At 52.9% G+C, this 27,008-nt stretch overlaps 1 protein-coding gene across 1 annotated transcript; it reads right to left on the bottom strand.

The window, feature by feature from the left end:
* TOP3A (DNA topoisomerase III alpha) lies at positions 1-26,410 on the bottom strand (the record flags this gene model as incomplete). The annotated part of the gene is made up of 19 exons (XM_079724967.1): positions 1-1,238; positions 2,248-2,936; positions 3,799-3,921; positions 4,583-4,726; positions 5,416-5,581; positions 5,677-5,790; positions 8,136-8,265; positions 8,384-8,569; positions 10,114-10,321; positions 11,485-11,567; positions 12,790-12,864; positions 14,483-14,583; positions 14,798-14,968; positions 15,067-15,210; positions 16,576-16,684; positions 17,425-17,496; positions 18,417-18,494; positions 19,414-19,473; positions 26,231-26,410. The coding sequence occupies 19 exons, from the start codon at positions 26,408-26,410 to the stop codon at positions 1,060-1,062; spliced, it is 3,012 nt and encodes a 1,003-aa protein (XP_079581093.1). The 3' UTR covers positions 1-1,059.
* Positions 26,411-27,008: the final 598 nt, after the last annotated feature.

Genomic DNA, 27,008 nt, shown 5'->3' on the forward strand with positions numbered 1-27,008 from the left:
TGCCGCATGGTTCCATTTATATGAAATGTCCGGTACACGTAAAACCACAAAGTAGACTGGGCTGCGGGGCCGGCCCACACCCACTGTCCGGATGCTCCAGGGGCAATTCCGGGCATCCCACCATCCAGCCAGGGCACAAGGACTGGTCTGAGTGAAGGGATTGGGGCTGGGAGTCCCAAGACCTAAGGACACTTCAGTTCTTCACTAGCAGTGTGACTCTGGCAGCCGGTCCTCCAGCTTGCTGTCTAAACCACGGAACTAAGCCAACCTGCTTCTGCTCGGCTCCCAAGGATCTCAGGAGGCGGGCAAGGCACACGGCGACCTCTGCAGGGTGTGGAGATGGGAAGCGTCGGAATCTTGTACCAGCGGCTCTTCTCTGCCCCAGAGGACAGCAGTACGGCCGGGGGAGGCCACGGAGGCCAGAGGACCCAGGCACTGCCCGGGGTCCTGCAAGTACCTGTCACGCCTGCCAACTCTAACCAGACGCTACACCATCACCCGCCAGGGTCAAGGGGTAGAATCCTTTATTGAGGCACACGAGCTGTGGGGTGTCCTGGCCACAGCAGCTTCGAGATAAAGAGGGATAAACCTTCTGTAGACACAACTTCTGAACAGAGAACTCCCTGCCATCCTACCGTTTCTCAGGACGTCTGTGGAGGGAGGCCCCTCAAGGGCCGGGCTGATTCCCGCTAGGGCGCTGACGGCACAGCCCCTGTGGATCGCAGAGCTGACCCAGCCAGTAGTATCAGGCCGTGCTACTACTAAGCAGAAAAAGCCCTGACGAAAGTCTGCGCAGTCTGAGAAGCCCTCCATGGCTTCTCAGCTGTGGCCATGGCTGTTCCTGAGCCCCAGGCACAGGGCCACTGTCCACCAGGCGTGGCCTTCTGGAGAGAGCGGTCCGGACCCGGACTCCTTAGAACACAGGCCACACTCTAAGAGCAGCCACTTTCCTCAAAGCCGCCCTGGCAGCGCAGGGCCACCTGGCCCTGGAGAAACAGCTCGTTTCCCGAGACAAAAGCAGCAGGTGGAGGCAGTGGCCCCCTTGGCCCTACCCTGCCCTCATCTGTTCTGAGGACAGAAGGGACGGGTGTGTCCAGGCTGGTGGCAAAGGCTGCACTTCCGGGGTTTCTTGGCCGTGGACCCTGCGTCCGAGGAACCAGCCCGGGCCCTTTTGTTTCTGGCCTCCGGCCCCTGGCTTCCTCCTCTGGCTCCTGCCCAGTGGGGGCCTCCAAAGGTCCCTGCAGAGAGAGCGAGGGGAGGAATGAGTGTGGATGGCAGAGCCCCAGCCCTGGTGAGGGGGCCTGTGTCACCTCACACGCAGAAGCAGGGACCAAGCAAGCAGCCCCCTGAGCGCGTGCAGAGCCTGAGCTCTGGACCCTTCCAGTCCTTCAAGAACTGGCCGCCCCATTACCCAGGACAAATGACCAGGCGGCCAGAGATCAGACACCACCTCCGCCCACCGGGAGCCCTTGTGCGTCTGCCGTGTGCACCGAAGGACAACGTCCCGCACGGCACTAGCGTCTCCAGCCTCCACCTGCCCCAAGCCTCTGGGTTCTCCGTGTGTGTGCAGACCTGCCGCACGTGTGCTAGAGTCACAGCTTCAGGCTAACAGAGACCCTAGAAAGGTAGGCAGGTGCTCATCTTACGGAGGAAACAGGCTGAGAAGCCGCACCAAATGGTTCAAGGTTACACAGGTGGGCCCCAAGAGAAAGCTCCTGCCAGGCTCCCTTAGACACGTGACCAGGCTTCTGTGTGTCCTGGAGGGGCCAGGTGCTTTCAGGTGCGTCATCTACCTTGACCCAGCGTCCGGCGGCGGTCCTCCCCACACCCATCCGTGGGGCGCCAACCCAAGCTGTGTAACCAGGGCAGGAACTAGACATCAGGGCCAGGGCCTCCGTCTTACAGGATGAGGCTCCGATACAGAGCCCGCCAGGTTTACAAAGGCGGGAGGAGCGCAGGGCTACAGGAGCAGGCGGACCCACGACCCAGGCCTGGGCTGTGTCGCCGTGTGACCCCGACAGGTCCCGCCACCCGTCTGGGCCTCGCCCTCCTCTCCTGTGAGTCGCGATCACAACCGCCACCCGATGAAAGTGAGAGAAGACACAGACACAACGGCGCGGCGCTGGGCACACAGCAAGCTGTCCGTGACCTTGCAGGTGTGACTGAGTGGGGAGGGGGAGCAAGGCAACCCGTACCCCCACCCCACCGGCCCTGCCCCCCTCAGGCAGGCCCCGCGTGCCCCCTCACCTGGGGCCACGTTCTCGTCCACCCACTGGAAGAAGCCACACTGCTGCTCCCGGGGCTTGGCACACGTGTGGAACTGGCGCCCCTTGTTGGGCCCGTCCTTCTGCACAGTGCGCGTGACAGCGGGCTGGCTGCACAGGCAGCACGTGCCACCGCCACCATCGCCAGGGTTTCCGGGCCCGCCCAGGGGCTTCCCTGAGCCCGGCGGGCGTCCCAGTGAGCCGCCTGGGGGTCTGGGCACCTCGGAGGGAGGCCCCCCTGCTTCCGGGTGGCCGCTGTCGGCCCAGAGGAAGAAGCTGCAGCCGCCGCCGCTGCACCTGTAGAACTGGCGGCCCTGGTTGGGCCCCTCCTTCCGGACGGTGAGCAGCAGGGCCTCCCGGCCACAGTTGCAGGTCACGGAATTGCCTTCACCCTCGGCGGCGGGCAGGGGCAGAGTCCTGGCCAGAGCCTTCGAGGGCCTGGTGGCAGGAGGCTGGGGGTGGCCGTGCTGGCTGCTGCCCATTCTGTCCAGTGACTGCCTGGCCTGCAGGTGGCCGGAGGGCTGGCTGACTGGCTGGCCAGCTCGGGTGGGCCCCCGTGAAAACCTGAGGTCCAAGATCTCCCTCAGGGTCTCGTCACATCCACCAACGCAGCCGACAAATTCCAGTGGCATGGTTGGGGGAAGGCTGCCTCGCTTAAACTTGAACTTCAACCTAGTAAGGCAGAAGATGAGAAAACACGTTAACTACTGGGTGCCAGAGTCTTCTTGGTCCACACAGGGCTGTGCCTACCCCACCTAGGAAAGCCACGCAAGGCACAGCCAGCCCGGCCCCTGCGGTCGCACAAGCACGCAAAGCAGGAGGGAGATGAGCTCTAAGACCCGTCACCCGCCCAAACCCAGGAGCCTCTGGAAGGTGCACCTCCCCGTGCCCCGGTTCAGCGTGGCCCAGGGCCTCTCAGCGTGAGGGCACGCTACTTGGTAGCGGCACGAGGACGCACGCGGGCTTGGCTCTCCTTCTCCTGTGTGCATGCGTCAGGGTTTTCCAGAAGCTCCGAAACACACAGTAAACTCAGCAGACTGACTGGAGATGGAGAGCCGAGAACCCTACCATCTCCTATTAAGCCAGACCGTTAAACTGGCAAAAATGGAAAACAATGATCTTCCTCTCGTTTTTTTTGCTTTGAAAATAAGTACATTTTATCCTAAAAACATGTTCACTTATGTTAGTATGCAATGCATGTTACAAACACGTTAATAAACATTTTAAACGATGCCTCCTCCACTTTAATTGAAAATGTGGTAGAATCTTTATAAACATTAACTCACACCGGAAGCTCTCTGGGTTCCTCCGCGATTTCTGAGAGTGTAAGGGGTCCCATGACCAAAGGTCTGAGGACCAGCCCTAGGCACGGGCCTGGGGCTTTCTGGAGGAGACCGCCCCTCTCAGCGTCCCCGTCAGCCCACAGTGGGAGAGGCGGGGAGAGGCCGGGCTCCTCCAGGAGGTGCCAAGGAACGCAGGCCCCCAGGGATGCCACCCTGTGCCCATCCTGCAGGTGCCTCGGCCCCCAGCTCACCTGTAAACGGGGTGTGGCTGACACACCGGACACACGCTCCCGTCCCTGCTGGCCTCCAGCACACTGTCCGGGAACCACACGGCCGAGCGACATTCCGGGAACCCCGTGCAGCTGAGGTAGAACCTGGGGAGTGAGGGCCGGGGTCACGCAAGAGATGCCGGAGACAGCTCCAGCTGATGACGTGGGACACTCGTGGTCCTGGAAGACACGGTGGTCACTGACACTGCGTGACAGGAAAACCAGCCTGCGTTTATGTCCCTGACATCCCCACAGTCACACTGCTGTCGCCTCTTTCTGCTTAAAAACAACCAAGCCGCTGCCAGCGCCCAGACCACGGCAGGGCCCCGCCGGCCCCTGGATGCTCCCTGAGTCCGCCTAGGCCTCCGGCAGCCTGGACACCTGCCCAGGCTGCACATGCTGCAGAGAATCCGATCCTCACCCTCCCCGCAGCTTTGTGAGAAGGAAAACGGGCTCAGTGGGTCAGCAACCAGTGGGGTCTGCATCGCTGTGCACACACAGGGTGAGCACCATCCATCCCCAGGGGACAAGCCCCGCCCTCACCAGCCACCCCCCCCCGCCCATTCCCACAGGGCCTCACACCCCCAGGGCCACCATTCCAGCCCCGACGCCCCGTCCAGGGGCTGGTGAAGCAGGCCTGCATCTAAATAGCAACGTGGGAACAAAAGGATAGGCCCTGCACAGCGTCCGGTGCTGGGCTGCAGGGGTGGGGTGGGGGTGGGGGGTGGGGCGGGGCAGGGAGGGGAAGGCACAGCTGGGCACTGACCCGCCGTTCTTCCTGGTCTTCAGGACCATGTCCTTGCCGCACTGTGGGCACTTCCTGACGGGCTCTGGAACAGCTGGGAAGATGGCTTCTTGCTGGGCCAGCTCCGCCCCTGCCCCGAAGTACTGGGCCAAGGCCTCGTCCAACCTGAAGAACCAGCAGAGTATTGAACCAGCAGAGTATTTACCGCGTTCTTGCGTGCTCACCGCATGCATGACCCGGGGAGCCGGCCAGTCAGCCACAGGCCTGACGCGGAACACCAGGCACAGGGTGCCGTGCTGGCCAAGCGGCCGGCTCCTCTGACCCGCGGCTCCCGGGAGGGATCCAGCCGCAGGCAGGCGCTTCCACCTCGCCACTGGCCCCACAGCAAGCAAACAAGACGGCCCGGCCACGCACACACCCCTGAATGTGGGTCTGGAGTCAAGTTTAAACTAGCGCATGCTTTTCAAAATTGGTACGGGGTTAGGAAACGTGTTACTTCTAACAGAATACACACACGCTACTTATTACAGCCACCTCCCAGTGCCCTAGAGAACAGCGGGGTGCACACCAGCACCCGGTGAACCCACCCACGAGGCTGTGCTGCCTGCTAACTCAGGACAGGATGGAAAGGGCGTTTCCAAAGCCAACAGCCCAGAGAAACTGGACCAGGTTTTTCTGGTTACGGTCTCCAGACTGGCAAGGCTCTGCATCAGGAACCAGCCAAACCCGGGAGGAAAGCCTGGAGGGGCCGCGGCCACCGGCGAGGGTGAGCTGCCTGGCGGGAACAGCGGCATCTGGGGCGTGCCGTCACCGGGGCTGAGCGGGCTTGCACGGGACAGCAGGCCCGTACTCACCTCTGGGCTTTGGCCATGGCTTCGATGAAGACCTGCTTGTACTTCTGCACCTGCTGCTGCAGGACCACGAGTTTGTCCTTCTTCCCCTCACAGATGAGCTTCAGGTCAGCCTCCAGCTCGGCCCGCAGGTCAGGCTTGGACATCTCGTAGCCCATGGAGTCATAGCCTGTGAACAAGGGCAGCATCATGTGGCTCGGACACACCCGCGGGGCTTCAGTGACACCCCGCCCTCCGTCCAACCTCGAGCCCCTGGCTCCTCACCTTCCACAAGCCCCATGCCCAGGTGCCCGGGGAGAAAGCGCTTGTCTGGCGTGAGCCCGACGTACATCCGGGCCTTGATGGTCTCAATATGCTCCGCGTGCGTCGCGTCGGTACCTGCAGACCATGCTTGTCACTCAGGCTAAGCTACACCCCACCCCCACGCAGCCTCCCTCCTCTGCCTGGACTTCCTGTTGCAGGTGGCACACCTCCACTCAGAGCCGGCCACGTGGAAACCACAACAGCAACCTCCTCTCCCTCACGTCCACTCACTCAAGCTGTCAAGTCCAGCTTGGAAATCCCTCTGTAAGCCCCCCTCCCCCCGCCATGTGTCAGAGCCCACATCACTTGTCCACATCATTACAACGTCCCCTGTCTCCTGGCTGCTGGTCTCTTCCTTCACCCAACCCACTCTCTATGCCACAACCAAGGGGATCTTCTGAAATGTAGCTCTGCCACCAATGAAATGCAAATCAAAACCACAAAGAAATACCACTTCACTCTCACTGGGACAGGTACAACCCAAAACACAGATAGTGGCAAATGTTGGTGAAACCCCTGACCCTTGCATGGATTGTAAGATGGTGCAGCCACTGTGGAAAACAGTCTGGAGGATCCTCAAAGTGTTAAACACAGAGTCACCATATGACCCAGCAATTCTGCAACAGGGATGTACCCAAGAGAACTGAAACGTGTCCACACAAGAACCTCTACACAAATATTCACAGCAGCAGTATTCACAGTAACCAAAAACTAGAAACAACCCAAACGTCCGTAAGCTGATGAATGGATAAACGAAATGTGGTCCATCCACACGACAGAAGAGGTTTGGTGGTGAAAAGGAATGAAGCACTGAGACACACTACGTGGACGAGCCCGCAGAGCAGGCAACATGGGATGCCAGGTACAGAAGGCCACACACTATGTTGTTCATTGATAAGAAATGTCTAGGACAGGCACATCCGCTGCGGCAGAAAGACGAGGGCGGGGGCTGCAGGGGAGGGGGACAGCTAACGGGCATGGGGCTTCTGAGGTGATGAAAATGCTCTGAAATGGACCGTGGCCACGGCTGCACAATTCCATGAATCTACTGAACATGGGACTGTGCCTCTGAGCTCAGTGGAACGGGAACGGTGTGTGAATTTGGTGTGTGAATGTCTCAATAATGCTGTTACCAGTTTCAATGTAGGTCTGTGAGCTCCCTTCTTAGAAATCTCAGGCGGCTCTCTGCTGACCTCAGGCACATCCGAGCCCCTGAGCCCGGTGTCCAGGCCCCGCAGAGTCGGGCTTAAATCATCTTTCCGGCCTTGCCTTCCAGAACCTCCCCCTGCAGCATGTGCCTGCTGGTCCCCGCGTCCTTCCTCAGGCCCTGCCTTCATTCAGCACGAGTTCTCACCACGAGGTTCTGAGGTCCCTGCAGAACCCCTCCCGATGCATCTAATGTTTTGGTTGGGTTTATTTCTCCTGCTGCATGAGCCCTTGAAGGGAAGGACCAGGCCTCATTACTGTGTCCCCAGGGTCTAGGCCAAGGTCAGCTCTTGTGGGCCAAAGTTTTTATAAACAAATTATGGTGGGTGAACTACCTCTACTTGTACCTAAACCCACAAGCTTTCTGGGTAGCACAGTGATGGCCAGTGGGCTCCAGGTAGGGGCACAAAACTCACTCTGCAGTGAGGCGGCTGTGCCTGGGGGCCGCCCCTCCACATGCTCCCCCCTGCCCTATGGTGCTGGCCCTTCTGGACTTAGCTGCCAGAGGTAATCCTTGAGATTGCAGAGCAGTGGTGAAAACTGAGGGGGGAAGCAGATCAGTCACAAGGGACCCATCTGCAAAGCTTGGGCCACAGGACTTATTGGGAAAAACAATTCTGGCCCAGTTTTTTTTTTTTTTAAATCCAACTTCTGATTCTTAAACAATTATGGGAAATGCTTTAACAGAAGCTAAGCAAACGGCCACCCATGGCAAAGGGCGGGTGGCAGACTCAGACTCTGAAGGGCCCAGCACTTGCCAACCAGGTGAGCGAAGCCAAGCGTGAGCGACAGAAAACAGCCACCACTCAAGGCTGCCAGACCTCCCGATGCTTCCAAAGAGTGTTTACGTGAATCCTGGCAGTTTTAAATGTTAGTGCCTTGTTAAGAATACAACAAAAACAACAAATTCCTGTGTTGGCCAAAAATACCAGTCAGCGTGTCCCAGGTGAGACTCCCGAGTGATGGGAAACACCTGTGTCCCTACGTGGATGGCGCAGGGTGCTGACTGTAGAGTTATCTGGACCCAGGTGTTCACAGCTCACACACTTTGTGACCTGAGGCAAGCTCTTAACTGCTCTTAAGCTTCCCTTTAGCTACAAAGTGGGGAGGAGAACACAGCCCCCTCGTTAGACCTGTGGTGAAGATCAGAGAATTGGGCCCCGCAGCCATGAGAGGGCAAGAGCCGCTGGTTACCATGACGACAAGCTACTTACCGATGCCGTGCTTCTCCATGAGGGCAATAAGGTCGGCCTCAGTGAGCAGCTGGGGTGGACTGGTCTCCCCGTCCACCATCTCCACGGTGCTGGGCTGAAAGCAGGAGCCTCGACTGTAGACAGGGAGGGTCTACAGAGGGCAGCAGATGTGGTGGTCAGACCCCTGCCCCGCGCCCAGGCACAAACCGCACTCTGTCACATGGTGTGGGGGCCGGGAACACGACGGTCTCCCCTCCCCACTGTGTCACCTTGTCACTCCAGCGATCGTAGGGGTACACGTCCAGATAGTTTCGGGCCAGGATCATGAGGCCGTGGGCCACGAAGCGCTCCTGTGCGATGTCAATCTCCACGGTGGTCTCCTGGCCCTGGGCATCCTGGGAGCAGCAGGCCAGGAAGTGGCGGACTATGAGCTCGTACAGTCGCTGCTCGTCCCCCTGTGGGGAGAAGAGGAGTCTTAGTCCCTCTAGACGCTGCCGGCAGTTCAGTCTGGCTGGTGCTACCTTCCAGCCCAAAGCTCCACACACAACAGAGCGCAGCTCCTGCAGCCCCGTGCCCACGTGCAGTGTAGGCAAATCCCTCGCTGCTTGTGGGTTTAGGCCGATAAACTTCATAAGTGGAGTCCCTTTGCCATCAAGACTGGAAAGCAACTCCTCTGATGTAAACCCAGTAAGAGCAGAAACCAAAGCGAAAGCATCCAGTTTCCAAGAGGCCCAGTGTATGTAGGACACACAGACTAAAGATGTGCCGGCAGCCTCAGACCTATGAGCACAGGGCTGATGGTGATCCTCCACCCTTTCGGTAACCAAGGACATAGTGAAGCCCCCTCTATCAGAAGCCTGTAAGACGTTCATACTCATATCCCAAAATTCTCCTTCTAAGAATGTCTTCAAAGGAAATGTGACATCCACGTAAATATCTATTGTACAAATGTTAACTGCAGTAGGTTATCCTTTAAAAACAGATCTAGCAAAATACAGTACCTCTATGCAATCATTATATATCATACGTTAAAATATTTTAGCCTAGGGGCTTCCCTGGTGGCGCAGTGGTTGAGAGTCCACCTGCTGATGCAGGGGACGCGGGTTCGTGCCCCGGTCCGGGAGGATCCCACATGCCGCGGAGCGGCTGGGCCCATGGGTCATGTCCGCTGAGCCTGCGTGTCCAGAGCCTGTGCTCCGCGACGGGAAAGGCCACAACAGTGAGAAGCCCGCGTACCGCAAAAAAAAAAAAAAAAAATTCAGCCTATGGGGAAATGCTCGCAATATAAAATGGAAAATATTAGTTTACAAAGCTATTTAAGGTTATAATTTAATTGTAAGAATTATATACACACAGAGGAAAAAAACGTGGTTCTCAGGAAGTGGTGAGATTACAGGCAATTTTTTACTTCCTTATAATCTTTTTCATTTTGTGAACTGTCTAAAATAAACATGTATGGCTTTCAGAATCAGAAAGAACGTGTGTTATTAAAGGAAGAACAAAACAATAAGCCTGCAGCCACCAAACAGGCCTAAGCAGCCGTGGCCCCTGGAGCGTGTGCCTGGCTGAGAGCACGGCTGGCCCGTGTTACAGGCTCTAGGCGCTGGGTGAGAAAGCCCCCAGCCCGGAGTGCGGCCGGAGGGTGGCGGTGAAGTTTCGGGAAGGTGACGGAAACCTGCCCAGTCTTGGGAGAAGGGTGGGGGCCGAGCACGGGCTCAGGGAAGAGGCCACCTGGTTTGTGGTCAGGGTCAGGGCAGCAGCAGAGGGAGGGGACAGAGTGCGGGGGCGGGGGCTGGATGGAGCAGAGCGCCCATGGGGGTCTCTCGGGAAGCCAGGCACAGACTGTGAGAGGAGGATGTTGACACGACCTCTCTGCTGAGATGGAAATTTCGAAACCACTTAGCTCCTAAAGGCAGAGCCTGCAGACTGGATTCAAAGCCCAGCCCTGACCCCTGACCTCCTTGCGGGTTCTGGCGGCAGCACAGCCAGGGAAACCAACCTGCAGGCTGTCCGTGTACTTGGTGGGGTGGATGGGAGGGTGAGCTTGGTCAGACTTGTTCCCGTTGCGTGGAGTGGGGCCGCCCCGCTCTAGAATGCTCCGGGCGAAGGGCCCCCAGCGTGGATCCAGGGTCTGCTCCTCCACCAGCGCTGTCAGGTCTAAGTCTTTGGGGAAAATGTTTGTTTCAGTTCGGGGATAGCTGATGTACCTAAACAAAGCCAAACAAACACAACAAGAAATTGCTAAATTGGTCTATAAACGACTAAATTAGCTTGAGAACACGGGTGACACCTGCAACAGCCTGTCTGATCCAGGCAACTACGTTACCCACGCTGGGGAAAGCCCTGAGATGTGACCCCCTCCCGTGGGTAAGGAGAAACAGGCGCCCTGTTGGGTCACTCCCGGCAGTCGGGGACACATGCAAGGGCACACCTGCTCCAGCCCAGCCCTCCTGCCCCCGGGGGGCTTGGGGCACTTCCCCACCTCCCCAGCACGGGTGGACAGAACGACCCCAGGACAAGCCCTGCGGTCCTGACCCGAGCGGCCCACACTCTGTGGCTTGTCTTAAAGAAGAGAAAGAACGATGCTGCCCCTGAACTACAAGGTGGACCCTGTGTGTAGTTTTAAACATTCCATTAGCCACTTAAACATTACTGGGACAATTTACATCCTTTTCTCACACAAGCCTTCGAAACGCATTATGTTTACACTCTCAGCACATCCCAGTTTGGACAACCCAAATTTCACGTGCTCGACAGCCACTTACGGCGAGTGGCTGCCACACGGGTCAGCGTGGACCACACTGTCCCTGGATGGTGCTGGGTGCTCACGACCCCCAAGGCAGGGTGGTTTACAGCAGGCGCACAAGTCCTAAAGGTGCTACCCGGCCCTGCCGGGGCCCCGGCGCCCCGCCTGCTGAGAGGTCGAGAGTGGGATCTGAGTTTACTCTGTGGAGTGTTATTTTAGGATTTAAGTGACTTTGAAATGTCTTTTCCATCAGAGAAGAGAAGTCAATGTCAAAATTCCTCTACTTGGGCCTCCCTGGTGGCGCAGTGGTTGAGAGTCCGCCTGCCGATGCAGGGGATACGGGTTCGTGCCCCGGTCTGGGAGGATCCCATATGCCGCGGAGCGGCTGGGCCCGTGAGCCATGGCTGCTGAGCCTGCGCATCCGGAGCCTGTGCTCCGCAACGGGAGAGGCCACAACAGTGAGAGGCCCGCGTACCACAAAAAAAAAAAAAAAAAAAAAATTCCTCTACTTGAGAGCCGGGTGATATCTAGACAGTCTGGTTTCCTCATAAGCTCTATTTCTAAAATATTTCACCCTGATAAAGATGCATCAAATTCTCTTCCCCAATGTGGACTAATATTTACCCGTGAGTGTAGAGCTTTTCCGCAATCCTCATGGTTTCTTTAGCATTTATCCTCAACTTTCGAGAAGCCAGCTTCTCAAGCTCCTGTAAGATGTGTGCACAGGCACAGTGCATGGGTCACAGGCCCCAACCCGCCCACACGCCTCCTCTTCAGAACTTCCTGGCGTCCCTCCAGCTGCCCTCACACATCTGTGTGAAAGGCTGTGCTGCGGAAAGGTTTCTGGGCCTGCTGGGCAGAGCCAGGCCCCAGCCCAGGGGTTCCCAGACTCCAATGTGCAGAAGCCAGAATCACCTGGAATACGAGCAGATTCCTGGGCCCAAGCACTAGGGATTCTGAGAGAGGAGGGCCAGCACAGAGGCTGGAAATCTGTGCTTTTAACAAGCATCTAAAGTATTGATTCTAATGCCAGCAGTCTGAGACCCGCACTTTGGGGACACCATCTGAACCCCGGGGACATCCCCTGGGTGATGAACGCCATTCTTCCAAGCCTCGCGGGGGATCACCAGCTGCCCCTTCCCCTTGGTGACCCTCCAACAATGCTGCTGGCTACACGTCAAAGCGTATTAACCAGTGAGGGATGAAACACTTACGCCTACTGTACACAATCAATCCGTAACCCCGTCCCATCATCCCTCACCACGCGTGTGCACACGCACACACACGCAGATACACACACACACACACCCCGTGATAAAGGATGCCCTGCCCCCCCGTCTCTGCATGTTCTGCATGTTCAGCCTTCAGAGGCAACCCTGACAGTAATTACACCCTGAATTTTCCTACAGAGTGCTGACTGGGAAGGGACACCCTAATGTGGTTTATTCAGACTTGTGTCCCGTTGGGTGGTTCTTCTTGGGATCAAAAAAATCTCAGAAGCCCTGTTCTAGGGTAGGCTAATAAAGTAGATATTTAAAATGATGTTTACATACATTATGCAAAAACGTTAAAGAAAATGCTTGGGTGCAAAACACTAGCTATTCCAGTAATGCTGTAAAAAATAAGGACACCGAAAAGAGGAAGACACCAAAATTACATCAGCAATTACCTAAAGATGGAGAGGTGATGGGTGATTTCTCTTCCTTCGTTTCCAAAACCCCACACAGAGCAGTTATATTGCGTTTATTAGCTGATGTAAGAGGTCAGGCAGGCCTGCGCTCTGGGGCTTCTGCTTCTCCTAAGAGCGTTCCAGTGCAGCACTGGGAAGAGGTGCTTCCTGCCACTGGGCCCCACCCTCCGCAGCAGAAGCCCCGCCCCAGCCGCAGAAGTCAGAGCTCCTCAGGGCTGGCACAGACCCCAAGAACATACCACAGTGTCCAAAGCTTGAGGCCTCCACTTGCTTTTTGCCTTGGACCTCACCTCCACCACGGTCGCCCTGGGATCCTAGAAAGCCAGGAAAAGCAGAGGCCACTTAAACCTGCTGGAGCATCCTCCCAGCTTTCCTTGGCCACCCCCGGCACTGCCCACAGCGGCCCTGCTCCCCCTCCTCAAGACGTCAGCTTGCAGCCCACAGTGTGCTGGACACCAGCGCCTGCTTCTCACTCAAAGTAAGGCTCTGAGGGGCAAGTTCACAAGCCCCAAGGCACCCTCTCCAGAGCCTCAGCATCTCCTTAGTTTCCTGTCTACGCATGCACAGTGTTACTGTTTTGTTTTGTTATTTTAAATTCACGACAATACAGAGCTGGAAATAGGAGAAGTTACATAATACAAACTGGAGAACTCTAATCTTAAGACCAACCTAACATTTTTAAGGGAATGCAAAAGGATAAAGAACTCAACTTAAGTGATTTGTTCATGAGGATGTTTACAAATCAAAATCCAAATTTCTCTCTGCAAATAGACTGGGGACCAGGTGCTCTTGGACAAGGAGCTCCAAGCATCCCACCTGCCGTGTTTCCCTGCACCACATCCTGATAAGGCAGAAAACGGGCAAGTCTTTTTATTCAACAGATAAATGTGCAGACCGTGTAACCTTGAGGGCCGAAGGGGAGAACAGTGGATGGGTGAGGCGACCCGGAGGCAGCGCCGTCTGCAGGAGCTGTCCGAGCTCGGGCCCCACTAGCTCGAGTGTGTCTGCACAGTTACTCAACTTTCTCCAGCTTCCCCACCTGTCACATGGGTCGGCATTACCACCCCCAGAGGCACCACCAGGACCGAATAAATAACACATAACATACAGCGCGTCTGACTTGTAGCAGGTGCGCAAGTTATTACTCTCCAATACCAAGTCAGTAATAAACCTGCCGGGGGCCAGAGCCAAGAAGCATCCCTGACTCACTGAACCTAGAGGCCTCTGAGCTTTATTCAGGTACTACCGTGTGCAGCCCCTGGGTTAAAACCGGCCATCACGTGCTGAGCGACGGGAAGCAGCACCGCAGAGCGGACGTCTGCGGGTGGACCAGACGCTGACTGGCCTGAGGCCTGAGCAGGTCTCGATCCTCCCGTGGCCATCAGTGCTGACCACTCCCGCCTTCACTCAGCAGTCACCCCGGGATGCCCTTCTAGAGCCCCAGCCCTAGAGCAGTCCCTCCCTGCCCCTGGCCCTTCTCCGTTCCTTTACCCTACTTTCCTGTCCTGTCGTTATCACTGTATGACATTCACCAGTTCACTCATTTGTGCCTTTCACGTCTCTGCATTTCAGCATCTGACCAGTGGAAGGAGCTGGGCCAGACGCCATCTAAGCTCCATCCAGCTCTAGGATTCTCGGGTTTGGACTGGTCCAGCTGGTCCTTATCAATCTCTGGTGTCAGTGTACTGCTTCACGAGGGATCTTAACTATGTGTTTCTTAGCATTTCCAGTTTCACCTAAAAGTTCTACAGGTCTTTCCCTCCACATTTCTAGTGCTATTTTCATGGGGTTCTAGTCTTACTGGCACCCAGAAAGTTATGTCCTGGATGCAAACTGAAAGCTACAGTCTGGTGGGAAATGGGGCAGAGAGGGAGAGGCTTGGGAAATCACAGGATGGTTTTCCTAGATCATCACCTTCAGAGCCCTTCTCACCTCCATGCACAGCTGATAGAGGACAAGACAAGCCGTGTGGTTGAAGAGCCGATGCCTTTTCCAGCTGAACTCCACTGCGCCATCCCTATGGTCGTGAGTCACTGTGGGGGGCACACAGGAAGGCCGTTACCCGCAGAGGAAAAGGTCCATCACGGTGAAAGCCAAGAGCCATGAGACAGAGGAGACCACCTCGGACACTTGAGGTGGGTCCTGAACACAGTGACGAGGGGGTCAAGGGCAGAGAGACGCAAACCACACCCTTAGTGCCCAGGATGCCCCACGTGCCCTCAGCTTCTGCACCCTGAGCGGCCTCACCTTTGATTTTGTGGAAGGTTTCTGGCACAAACGCCTGAATGGCTTTGAACCTCTCCACCACGAACCCCAGGGTGGGGAACTGGCAGCTGCCATAACTGATCAGCTGCTCAGCCAACACCTCAGGAAAGATCTTCTGCAGCCGCAGGGTCTGGAACCTGGTGAAGGCAGCCCCTGAGGAGAGAGGACGGAGAGGCCGTGCAATGCAAGGTCACAGCCAGCGGCGCTGTCTGAGCCCGAGCCCCGCCCCCCACCCGGGCCCCGCCCCTCACCTATCCGCAGGTCCAGCTCCTGCCTCACGTCCACTGCGTCGCTCACTCTGCGGTCGGGCTCCATCAGGTTTTCACAGGCCGCCTGGACAGCACGGGCGGTGATCTCGGAGAAACGGGCTCGCAGCACCTGCAGGCTGGGCTTCACTGCGGAACAGACAAGGGCACCGGGGCAAGTCCCCCGTGAACGGAGGGTAAACCAGTTCATGAAGCTGCGAGGCAGCCAGTTTGACTGGTTCAGTTAAATCAGAGACATGTTGTCTAAGAGGGAAGCCTCACTGTAACCAGGCTGAGAGGTGTCAGAAACAGAAGCAAGTGCATCTCAGCCATTAGCTAAACCCTCTCCATGAGCCTTTCAAGGTGTCAATCTCGTGCTCTCCTGGGCCTTTAGGGAAAAGGGAGATGTTAATTAAAAGGTCCTGGGGGAAGTTCATGTCCTGTTATGGATATAACACAGGTCATGCACACTATCCCTGAGAGTGAATACTGAATATATATATATATATATATATATATATATATATATATACACACACACACACACACACACACATATATATATATATGTTTTTTTAGCGGTACGCGGGCCTCTCACTGCTGTGGCCTCTCCCGTTGCGGAGCACAGGCTCCGGACGCGCAGGCTCAGCGGCCACGGCTCACGGGCCCAGCTGCTCCGCAGCATGTGGGATCCTCCCGGACCGGGGCACGAACCCGTGTCCCCTGCATTGGCAGGCAGACTCTCAACCACTGCGCCAACAGGGAAGCCCAATACTGGATATATTTAATCCTAGGAGTTGGGATAGTTTGAAACACAAGAGCATTTAGGGAGAAGAGCAGCCCCCCACTCTCTGAAGCCCGAGAATGGCCTGTATGTCACTTCCTCTAAGTTACTTGAAATCATTAAGCTCACTTCAACAGTTATTAATGTTTAGGCATCGTACAAGGAATATAGACAATTAAAAAACAAAACCAGAAAAAACATTCTAGAACTATTCTTTGTACTTTACATATGGTGTATACATTCTTTGTAATATTTAATTTTTTAATTAATTAATTAATTTTGGCTCTGTTGGGTCTTTGTTGCTGCGCACGGCTTTCTCTAGTTCTGGCAAGCAGGGGCTACTCTTCATTGTGGTGCACGAGCTTCTCATTACGGTGGCTTCTCTTGTTGTGGAGCACAGGCTCTAGGCACGTGGGCTTCAGTAGTTGTGGCACACGGGCTCAGTAGTTGTGGCGCACGGGCTTAGTTGCTCCACGGCATGTGGGATCTTCCCGGACCAGGGCTCGAACCCATCTCCCCTGCGTTGGCAGGCGGATCCTTAACTACTGTGCCACCAGGGAAGCCCGTGAATATTTAATTTTTAAAAACAGAATATCAAGTCTCTGCTCTCAAGGATCTGGCAATCAACTTGGACCAAACACACAACAAGCCCTGGGCTGCAGCCGGTGAGCCTGGCAGAGGGACTCAGGACAGAGTGCCGCCCGTGCCGTGGCCCCAGAGCAGACACTCACCAGCCTTGCACACGTGGATGATCTCAAACCCGATGTTTTCACCTTCTCTGTCACAGTCGGTCCAGATCACCAGGACCTGGCACTGCCGAGCCTCTTGCTCCAGAGTTTTCTGAAGTGCCCAGTGGGGAAAGAGTGGTGAGAGCATGATCTGCAGAGCATCGCACAACAGCTCTGCACCGGATCTGCCCCAGCATTAATGAGGTTCTTGGAGAACGCCAGCTTGGTGAGGAGACACGGAGAAAACTGTCCCCGCCGTGCGTGGTAAGGATGGCAAGGTCACTAGTACCGCCCCCCATCTTAGACCCACCTGCCCACCCATGAGCTTCTAGAAGACAGGGGTTTATTACGACGACACCATCTTGACGAGCCCTGAAACTCGGCTCTAACACACCTACAGCTCTAGGGGTTCTGATCATGTCCTCAATTAAAAAAAAAAAAAAAATCAACCCGTAATTGAGCTTCATCCCAAAAAAGCGCTGCTAGTCAGCAGTGAACCAAGGACAGGTGCGCTGACTGCCTGAGAAACCAGCCTCAGCGTCAGATGGCCACCTGCAGATCGTAGTCTCTTCCCTCCAACAGGGGGGCGGGAGGGGAGCTGACACTGATGACGTAACCACACTTACTCCCAGGGTTTAGTCAAGCGGCCGCTCTTCATAAAAAGGCTCACTCAGTCCCTCAGCCAGTTAGCTGAAATGGCCTCATTCATATAACGGGTGGGAATAATTTTTTTAAATCGTGGTACTTAGTTTAGTGGAAAACCTATCCTTCAATTCTAGTACAGTCAAAATACAGAAACCACTTGGTTTCATTAGGTGGTGGTTGTTCAATATGTCTTCCAAAAGATCCTACCTTGATGTCTAAAAAATTCTCTGGGCAGTACTTTTCAATTTCTGCTTCAAAGAGGACAAGAGGATTGCAGCTCTGCCTGGAAAAGAAATGAAAACACACAAAATCCTAGCTCAGCAAACGATGGGAGAAGATTGCCCCAGTGCCCTCATGGGTGCATCCCCACCAGACAGAGTCCCCTGTGAAATGCCAGAGGATTACAAGCAATGCACTCCCCGTGACGATTAACAGGAGTCACTAAGAAGAAATTCTGGAGCTCTTTTGTACGTATCTGCAATAGGGTAACTGCAATCCAATGACTGCATGAAAAGGGTCTGGGTAGAGAGTTCCCGGGCGGTCCAGTGGTTAGCACTCGGTGCTTTCACTGCGGCGCCTGGATTCAATCCTTGGCTGGTCGGGGAACTAAGATCCCCCAAGCCATACAGCACAGCCAAAAAAAAAAAAAAAAAAGGTCTGGGTGTTTTGGGGGAACGCACCTGAAAGTGGCTGTTTATTCTAAGCATATGGTAAAAATTCACAGCGAACCAGTTAATCCTAGGTCACTGCTATGGTATCTATGGTTTGTGTTCCCTGCAAATTCACATGCTGGAATCCCAACACCAATGTGATGGTGTCAGAAGGTGGGGCCTTTGGCCAGTGATTAGGTCGTTGAGCGTGGGCCTTCATGAAGGGGACTCGCGGTCTTATAAGAGACCCAGGCCAGCTCCCTAGACCCTCCACTATGTGAGGACACAGTGAGAGGTCAGCAGGCCACAGCCTGGAAAAGGCCCTCGAGGGACCATGCGGGCACTCCGACCTCCTTCCTCCATAACTGGAAGAAACACATTTCTGTCCTTCATAAGCCACCCAGTGTATTTCGTTACAGCAGCCCAATGGATTCAGTCATCTTACTGCTGTAAGTAACAAAGTAACACCAACATGCCTCACACTTCCTGTGATATTTTACAACTTACTGTCATAATCAGAAAGCTCCCCCCGCCCCCCAGGAATCGTACTGACCACTTGCGAAACTGCATCTGGAAATCATGAGCCAGCAAGTGTCCTGAGACTGAAGTCATTATCATGGTGACATTCTGAATGATAACAAAATTCAAGTTAGTCTTTTAGCAATTAGATTTTGCCAAATCATTCAAATAGAAGAGGGGACCTTCTATCAAAGGGAAAAAAAAGTGGTCATCAGGGGGTGGGGGGAAGGGAGGATGAACAGGCAGAGCACAGAGGATTTTTAGGGCAGTGAAAATACTCTGTATGATATTATAATAATAGGTACACGTCATCCAAACCCACAGAATGCACATGATCGGAGTGAACCCCAATGTCAAATATGGGCTTTGGGTGACAATGGTGTCGTGTAGGCCCATCAGTTGTAATGAATGCACCGTCTGGTGGGGGCTGCTGATGATGTGTAGCTGTGCATGTGTCGGGGCAGGGGGTATGAGGGAGATCTCTGTGCCCTCCTCTCAATTCTGCTGTGAAGCTACAACTGCTCTAAAAAGAAGTCTATTAAAACACACACACACACACACACACATACACACACACCCCAAAACCAGGCGATTGGGAAGAAACAAACAAACATACCTCTTCAAAGCCAAAACTATAGCGATACAATCACCATTCTAATTCTGGTATCATGATGCCTTTTAAATTTAAACTATTGTATAATTAGCTTCTTTTTTGTTATAAAGGGTTAAGATTGGGACCCTATTTTATAAAAAAGAGGCTTCCTTATGAATTATAAAATGCTCACCTGTCACCAGTGATCTTTAGGTCATAACAATAGTTTTTCTTAAAAGACAGTGACATATTCTACAATGGCCAGGCTAATTCTCCTTGATTAAATAATTCTAAAATACAAGCAATTCAGAGAGGGCTTGTCGTAAACAGCTGCTCTTTTTAGCCATAATTAAAAACCCAAGGAATGTACACCAGAATGGCGCATGGATCTGAAAGCATCCTTCAGCCACAGGATAGAAGTACTACAGCACCTACCTGGCCACGCAGACGATAATCAAATTCATAGATCTTATTGAATCTGGAAAGTCCTTCTCTCTACAAAACAAAACAAAAAGAAAATCTATAAATTACAAAAAAGACAAATGATTCCTCACATAAAGATCAAGCAAATCCCTGATAAGTGGGAATATTAAAAATGCAACAGTACCTCCTATAGATTAAAACAAGGTGAAATCACTAAAGCCATTTGTGAAGTGGCCCCTCCGAACTCAGTTACAAGCATGTACATGCTCAAGTCCACAGAGCTTTTAGGCTGCAAGGTGACCTGAGATCAGCTAACACCACGTAACATCTTTCTAGAGCTGAGAATGGACTTGTCCAAGATCACATGACAATTACTCCAGAGAGAGGATTAGGACACGCGTCTCTTGACGGTTTTGTCCGTTCTCCACACACACCTCTCTACTTCCTGGCCATACAACTGCACCAATAAACTGGTGACCACAGGCAAGTTTTCACCTTTCTGAACCTCAATTTATTCTGAGTAAAGTTACCTGTAAGGTCCCTCTGGCTCTGAAATCCAGTAACGCTATGAGCCCCAGTCAGGCCTGGGAACCAGCCTACAAAGCTCCTCCTCAGCTGCACTTACGTGTGAACGAAACCCTCTCAGAGAAGATCCCACCTTCTACAAAGGTGTAAAAAGTAGCTATGCATGTGAGTTTCACACCAACGCTGCACAGAAGACAAGACACAGGCCAAGTGGGACTGGGGGAACCTCCAAGTGCCAAGAAGGATCGTGTCGAGAACATCCTCACACAATTTTTCTGTGTCAAACACTGAATGAGGCTCTTTTCGAGGCACAATGGCAAATTTAAAGACGGAATTTATCTTAAGAGCTCACTCATCTAGTGTTGCCAAGAAAGGAAACTCCCCTCTACAAACTCCAGTTGCTAGTTAAGCCCTTTTAGTACCAGAGAAAAGAAATCGTTGCATCACTGGGGTTTCTACCTCTTTTTAAGAAAGCACTGAAGCTTCCCAGACAAGCTTTTCCATGGACCCTGATATGTAACACGGTCCAAGCACTCTGGCTGCAATAAGGCTGAGCTCTGCTAACAGCCTATCCCCAGTCCGGCCCCAGGTGGCTCCCGAGGTGCACGTCCGTGGTCTCCTGGGTCTCCCGGGAACAGTCTGGAAACCACTGTTCTAATCCTCTCCTAGTGGATGACCTGTCTAACAGCATGTGTGCGACCCGGGGCCAGGGCTCTCCCAGGCAGCCTCCTCCACCAATGGATGGTCCTGAGGAAGTGAAATGTTTTTCCTGGCATTTCAAACCTGCCTCCCCGCAGTTCCCAGCTGAGGACAGTACTCAATTATGTATGATTCCACCACTTGGGTGAGGTGCTCAGGGGAATGGGTTGCTCCCAAATTACAGCAGAGTTTTGGAGCCTAGCGAAAGAAGAAAATCTAGTAGACAGACCAAGAATGTAGCTTCTGTGATCTCTTTCCAGTGCCATCCACACCATTAAAACTAAAGAAAACAAAAAAACAAACTCCCCCAAACCCCAGAGCAGCCCCATCTTCTCTAAGTCCTCTGTAGGGACTGATCACATTGCTGCCACTGAATCTACTGGATCTTTTTTAAGCTTTCTCCTCCTGAATATAAAGCCCTCAAAGATCTATAAGTTACTAACAGTGGTCACTGTGGACAGTGGGGCTGGTTTACTTGATACACATTTGTATCCTCTCAACTATCTGAAGAAGTTACTAGCGTTTGAGCACTACTCTTAAAGAAAAAAGAGAGACATTCTATCTTGTGTCAATATTTTGGTGAATTTCTCTCAAATGTATACATATTTGTATATATGTTTGAAAGTCCTTTCCATAACAGGTGTCTAACTATCATAAGAAAGTACAATTTATTTGCTATCCACTGCCATGACTAGTCCTTGTTACTTCCATTCTTTGCTATTACAAAGCTGCAATGACTATCACTTGATTCTGAGCTCTGCGTGTGGATGTCTTAGCTCCTCCACAGAATTTAAGTCCCTTAAAGGTAGGGATTGCTTCATTCGAGGCAAGCCCTGTGTGAGGGATACATAAATGAGCAGACCCATCACTGTCTTAGGGAGCGACACACCACGGGAGAGAGGGATGAGCAGCTAGAGAACTCGACCCGTGATGGCGGCCAGCGTCGAGAGTGATGAGAGCGCATCCGGAAACAGAGAAGGAAATGGATGGAGAGGACACTGAGGAAAGAGTTCACAAAATAGGTTCATTTAAGTTGTCCTTTATTTTTTCTTTTAAAAGGTAAAGAGTTCATCAGGAAAAAAGAGGGAAAATGTCATTTCAGGAAGAAGGACCAAAACGTGTGAAAGCACGGTGAACTTTCACCTTTTACAACCTGACTGCTTTCACCATTCCCTTCCTCTCTGTTCCCTCTGCTCCCACCCAGTGCTCCTGGGTCCCTAGGGTTCAGGCCTCTTGCCCCCCACATGGAGAACCCCAACAGCTGCCTCCCGGACTCTAGTCTTTCATTCTTCAAGTCCTCTGTGGCCACAATGACTTTATAAAACACAAATATGATCCACTTAAAACCTACACTGCTCATCTCAACTGATGCAGAAAAAGCATTTGATTAAAATTCAACAGGTTTCACCATAAAGCGAAGTGTGGCATTTACAAAAAACCACAGCTAACATCACACTCAATGCTGAAAGACTGAAAGCTTTTCCGCTAAAATCAGGAACAAAACAGAATGTCCGTTTCGTCATTGCTATCCAAGATTACTACAAGTTCTAACCAGAGCAATTGGGCAAGGAAAAGAAACAAAAGACATCCAAGTCGGAAAGGAAGAAGTAGAACTGTCTATTCACAGTCAACATAATCTTATAGATAAAATCCTAAAGAAGCCACAATGAAACTATTAGTGCTAATAAACAAAGTCAGCAAAGTCGCAGGATACAAGATCAACACACAAAAACCAACAGTAATGAACAACCTGAACAGCAAATTAAAACAATTCCATTTATAACAGCATCCAAAAGCACAATGAAAACTGTAACACATTGTTGAAAGAAATTAAAGAAGATATACTCAGCCATAAAAAGAATGAAACCATGCCATTTGCAGCTACACAGATGGACCTACAGGTTATCATACTAAGCAAAGTAAGTCAGAAAGAGAAAGACAAATACCATATGATATCATTTATATGTGGAACCTAAAATATGACACAAATGAACTTATCTATGAAACAGAAACAGACTCACAGACACAGAGAACAGACTTGTGGTTGCCAAGGGGGATGGGGATGGGGGAGGGATGGACTGGGAGTTTGGGGTTAGGAGATGCAAACTATTATATACAGGATGGATAAACAACAAGGTCTTACTGTATAGCACAGGGAACTATATTCAATATCTTGTGATAAACCATAACGGAAAAGAATATGAAAGAGAATGTACATACATCTATAACTGGGTCACTCTGCTGTACAATATAAATTAACACACATTGTAAATCAACTATACTTCAATAAAATACGTTAAAAAATTAAAGACATAAATAAATGGAAAGACAATCTGTGTTCACAGATTGGAAGACTTAATATTAAGACAGCAAATTCATATGGAACTGCAAGGGGCCCCAAGTAGCCAAAAAATTTTGAAAGAGAAGAACAAAGTAGGAGGACTCACACTGCTCAATTTCACAACTTACTACCAAGCTACAGAAAATCTAAACAGTGTAGTACTGGCATAAGTAAAGACATACAGAAGAATGGGACAGAACTGACAGTCCAGAAATAAACCCAAATATCTATGGTCAACTGTTTTTTGACAAGGATACCAAGGCCATTCTATGGGAAAAGGACAGTCTTTTCAACAAACAGAGCTGAGAAAAACTGGCTATTCATATGTAAAAGGATGAAGCTGGATTTTTACTTTATACCACATAGAAAAATTAACTCAAAATGGATCAATGACCCAAATATAACAGTTTAAACTCTTAGAAGAAAACATAGGGGCAAATCTTCATGACCTTCAGTTTGGCAATGGCTTCTTAGATATGACAGCGAAAGTATAATCAACAAAAGAAGGAAAAACAGATAAACTGGACTTCATCAACATTAAAAACTTCGGTGCATCTAAGAACACTATCAAGAAAGTGAGAAGACAATCCACAGGATGAGAACATCTGCAAATCATATATCTAACAAGGACCTAGTATCCTGAATATATAAAGAACTCTCACAGCTCACCTATAAAAAGACAATTCAAAAATGGGCAAAAGACATGAACAGACATTTCTCCAAAGGAGACACAATGGCCAAAAAGCACATGAAAAGGTGCTCAGCATCATCGGTCATTTGGGAAACGCAAACTGAAACCACAACAAGATATTTCACACCCACCAGGATGGTGATAATTTTTTTTTTTTTTTTTTTTTTCGGTACGCGGGCCTCTCAGTGTTTTGGCTTCTCCCGTTGTGGAGCACAGGCTCCGGATGTGCAGGCTCAGCGGCCATGGCTCACAGGCCTAGCCGCTCCACAGCATGTGGGATCTTCCCGGACCGGGGCACGAACCCGTTTCCCCTGCATCGGCAGGCGGACTCTCAACCACTGCGCCATCAGGGAAGCCCCAGGATGGTGATAATTAAAAAAAGAAAAGAAAAAGAACAAGTGTTGACAGAATGTGGAGAAACTGGAACACTGATGGTAAGAATGTAAAACGTTTCAGCCACTGTGGAAAATAGTTTGGCATTTCCTCAAAAAGTTAAACATAGTTAACTTATGACCCAGCAATTCCACTCCTAGGCATTTACCCCAAAGAACAGGTATTCAAGTAAAAACTTGTACATGAATGTCTATAGCAGCTCTATTCACAAGACCCAAAAGGTGGAACCAGTCCAAATGCTCACCAACTGAAGAAAAGATAAACCAAACGTGATCTATCTATACGATGGGATATTATTTAGCCGTAAAAAGGAATGCAGTACTAACATACTACAACATGAACGGATCTCAAAAATGCTAAGTGAAAGAAGCCTGACACAAAAGGCCACGTATTGTATTAATCTTTTTGTGTGAAATATCCAGAACAGACACAAATCTTTGAGGACACAAAGCAGCTTAGTGACTGCCAGTGGCTTGGAGAAGTGGGGAATGAGGAGTGACTACTTCATGGCTACCGGGTTTCCTCCTGGTGTGATAAAACCTGGAACTAAACAGAGGTGACGGATGCACAACATTGGGAACGTATTAACGCTGCCGAACTGTATACTTCAAAACAGTTGAGGGGCTTCCCTGGTGGCGCAGTGGTTGAGAATCTGCCTGCTAATGCAGAGGACACGGGTTCGAGCCCTGGTCTGGGAGGATCCCACATGTCGCGGAGCAACTAGTCCCGTGTGCCACAACTACTGAGCCTGCGCGTCTGGAGCCTGTGTTCTGCAACAAGAGAGGCCGCGATAGTGAGAGGCCCGCGCACCACGATGAAGAGTGGCCCCCGCTTGCCACAACTAGAGAAAGCCCTGGCACAGAAACCAAGACCCAACACAGCAAAAATAAATAAATTAATTAATAAACTCCTACCCCCAACATCTTCAAAAAAAAAAAAAGTTGACACTCACGTGTAAAACACGTGGCTCTCTACTCCTCTCACAATGTGCCTTCAACTGCCATGCTTGCCATGCCCACTGGCTCCTTCCCCTACCGTGCCCACTCCCAACTCCCAGCTTTTGAACTTGCCAAGCTGTTTCAAGCCACTGGGTTGTTCTTTGAACATGGCGTTTCCAGTGCCTGGTAAAACTTTCAAGACTGAGCTCAAATGTTCATCCAACAAATATGGATTGAGGGCCTCCTGTATTCCAGACACGTGTTAGGTACCAGGGATACAGCAATGACCCAAATAGCCATAGCCCTTTCCCTCGGAGCTTCGCGTCCACGGAGGGGTGGCGGGGACTGAGATGAGTAATTCAACAGCACATTGTCGAACTGTAACTGGGAGGTGCCTTCCAAGTAGAACAGGGTGAGCTTATCACAGAGCGCCCTGACCCAGCTGGGGGAGAGGGATGTGAGGAAAAGTTTCCCTGAAAAAGAGATACTCAAACAGAGCCCGAAGGATACACAAGTTAGCTCTGTGTAGACGGGCCCGTCTCAAGGAACCTGGAGCCCTAGAAATGGGCACAGCCTGGGGCTGGTCACCAGGTGACTCAGCGCCGGAAAAGAGGTGACGCTGTCAGCCAGCACCCGCACAACCTCGGCTCCTGTTCCTACCATCCACCGCGGTAAGCAGAGGCCTGAGGACCCTGCGATGTGAAAGAAAAAAGAGCAGGGAACGTCCACCCATGCTCTGGGAAATCTCCAGAAAACCGTTTCAGGATCCACTTTTGTAATTGAGAGTGTCCTGACAGCTCTTGAGGCCTCGTGTCACCTCCTTCCCAAACCCTTTCTCACCGTTCCTCTCCTTTGGGCCTTCCGCGTGTCCAGAACACACCTGATCCCCAACTCGCCTGACTCGCGGAATTCGTTAGTTGCGACGGAACAGGGGCTCGGGCGGGTCGCCCTGTCGGATGCACCTAGACTGTAGGGCCGGGCGTGCGGGGGGGGGGGGGACCCCGCAGGCTCGAGAGCAAGTCGGGGGAGTGTGGCCTGCGGTTCCGAGTCTCAGGCCCGCTTGGCATCCGCCGCCGTGCAAGGCGGACCCAAGGTCTCCAAGCAAACGAGAAACACGTTAACTCCGTTTCTAAACGCCCGTCGGTCGCAAGAGGCGCCCGGAGGCCCCGGCCCAACGGCTGGGACCCCCGGTGGGAGCAGCGGCCGCTCGTCCCCGTCCCGCCCGCCCAGGGGCCTCCTCACCCGCCGCATGCGGCCGCCGGACAGCAGGTCGGCGATGCCCTTGGCCGCGTCGTTCTTCTCGGCCACGCAGAGGATCTTCCGCACGCCTCGCAGGGCCACCTCCATGTCGGCGAGGGTCAGCGCCCGGCTCCCAGGCCGCGGCAGCCAGCGGAGCGCACGGCGGGCGGCAGGGAAGAGCATGCCCGGGCGCCTCGCATCTGCGGCGCCAGCCCAGGGACCCGGAGCCTCGCGCTAACCCGCAGTCCCTCGCGCAGCCCGCTTCCGCCCGCCTTCCCGCCGCTTCCGTCGGCGCGAGGGGCACAGCCCCGCGAACTACAACTCCCAGGCTGCCCGGCGCGGCCACCTCACTTCCCTCCCTTCCCGCTCCGCCCTCGGGAGACGCCGCTCTCCGGATCGGAAGTTGACGCGAACGCTTCCGGGTCTCGCGGCATGATGTCTCGAGTCATGTGATACTAAGATGGCCGCGCCGCCGTAGCTCGCTCCGGTTTGTGGCGTCGGGGGAGTCGCGACGGTTTCTGCTCTCGGGCCGTGGGGGCCGCCACGCCTGGATGGTCCGTGCGGCGGCCCGTACCCCTGCATTGGGCACCTGTTCAGGGCTGAGGCTGTTGCCGTGGCGGTGGGTTCTGGGGAGTGCCGGTGACCTCTCTGCGGGTGCCCTGCGCCGGCTGTGGTCGCCCGAGGAGTAGAAGGGCAGCCGGCCTCCCGGGTCTTCCCGACTCGCGGAGTTCCTCAGGCCTCCGAGAGTTCTGGAGGAGCCACAGCTCTGAGGGGCTGCGGG

Source organism: Hyperoodon ampullatus, assembly GCF_949752795.1.
Source record: "Hyperoodon ampullatus genome assembly, chromosome: 19".
NCBI lineage: Eukaryota > Metazoa > Chordata > Mammalia > Artiodactyla > Ziphiidae > Hyperoodon > Hyperoodon ampullatus.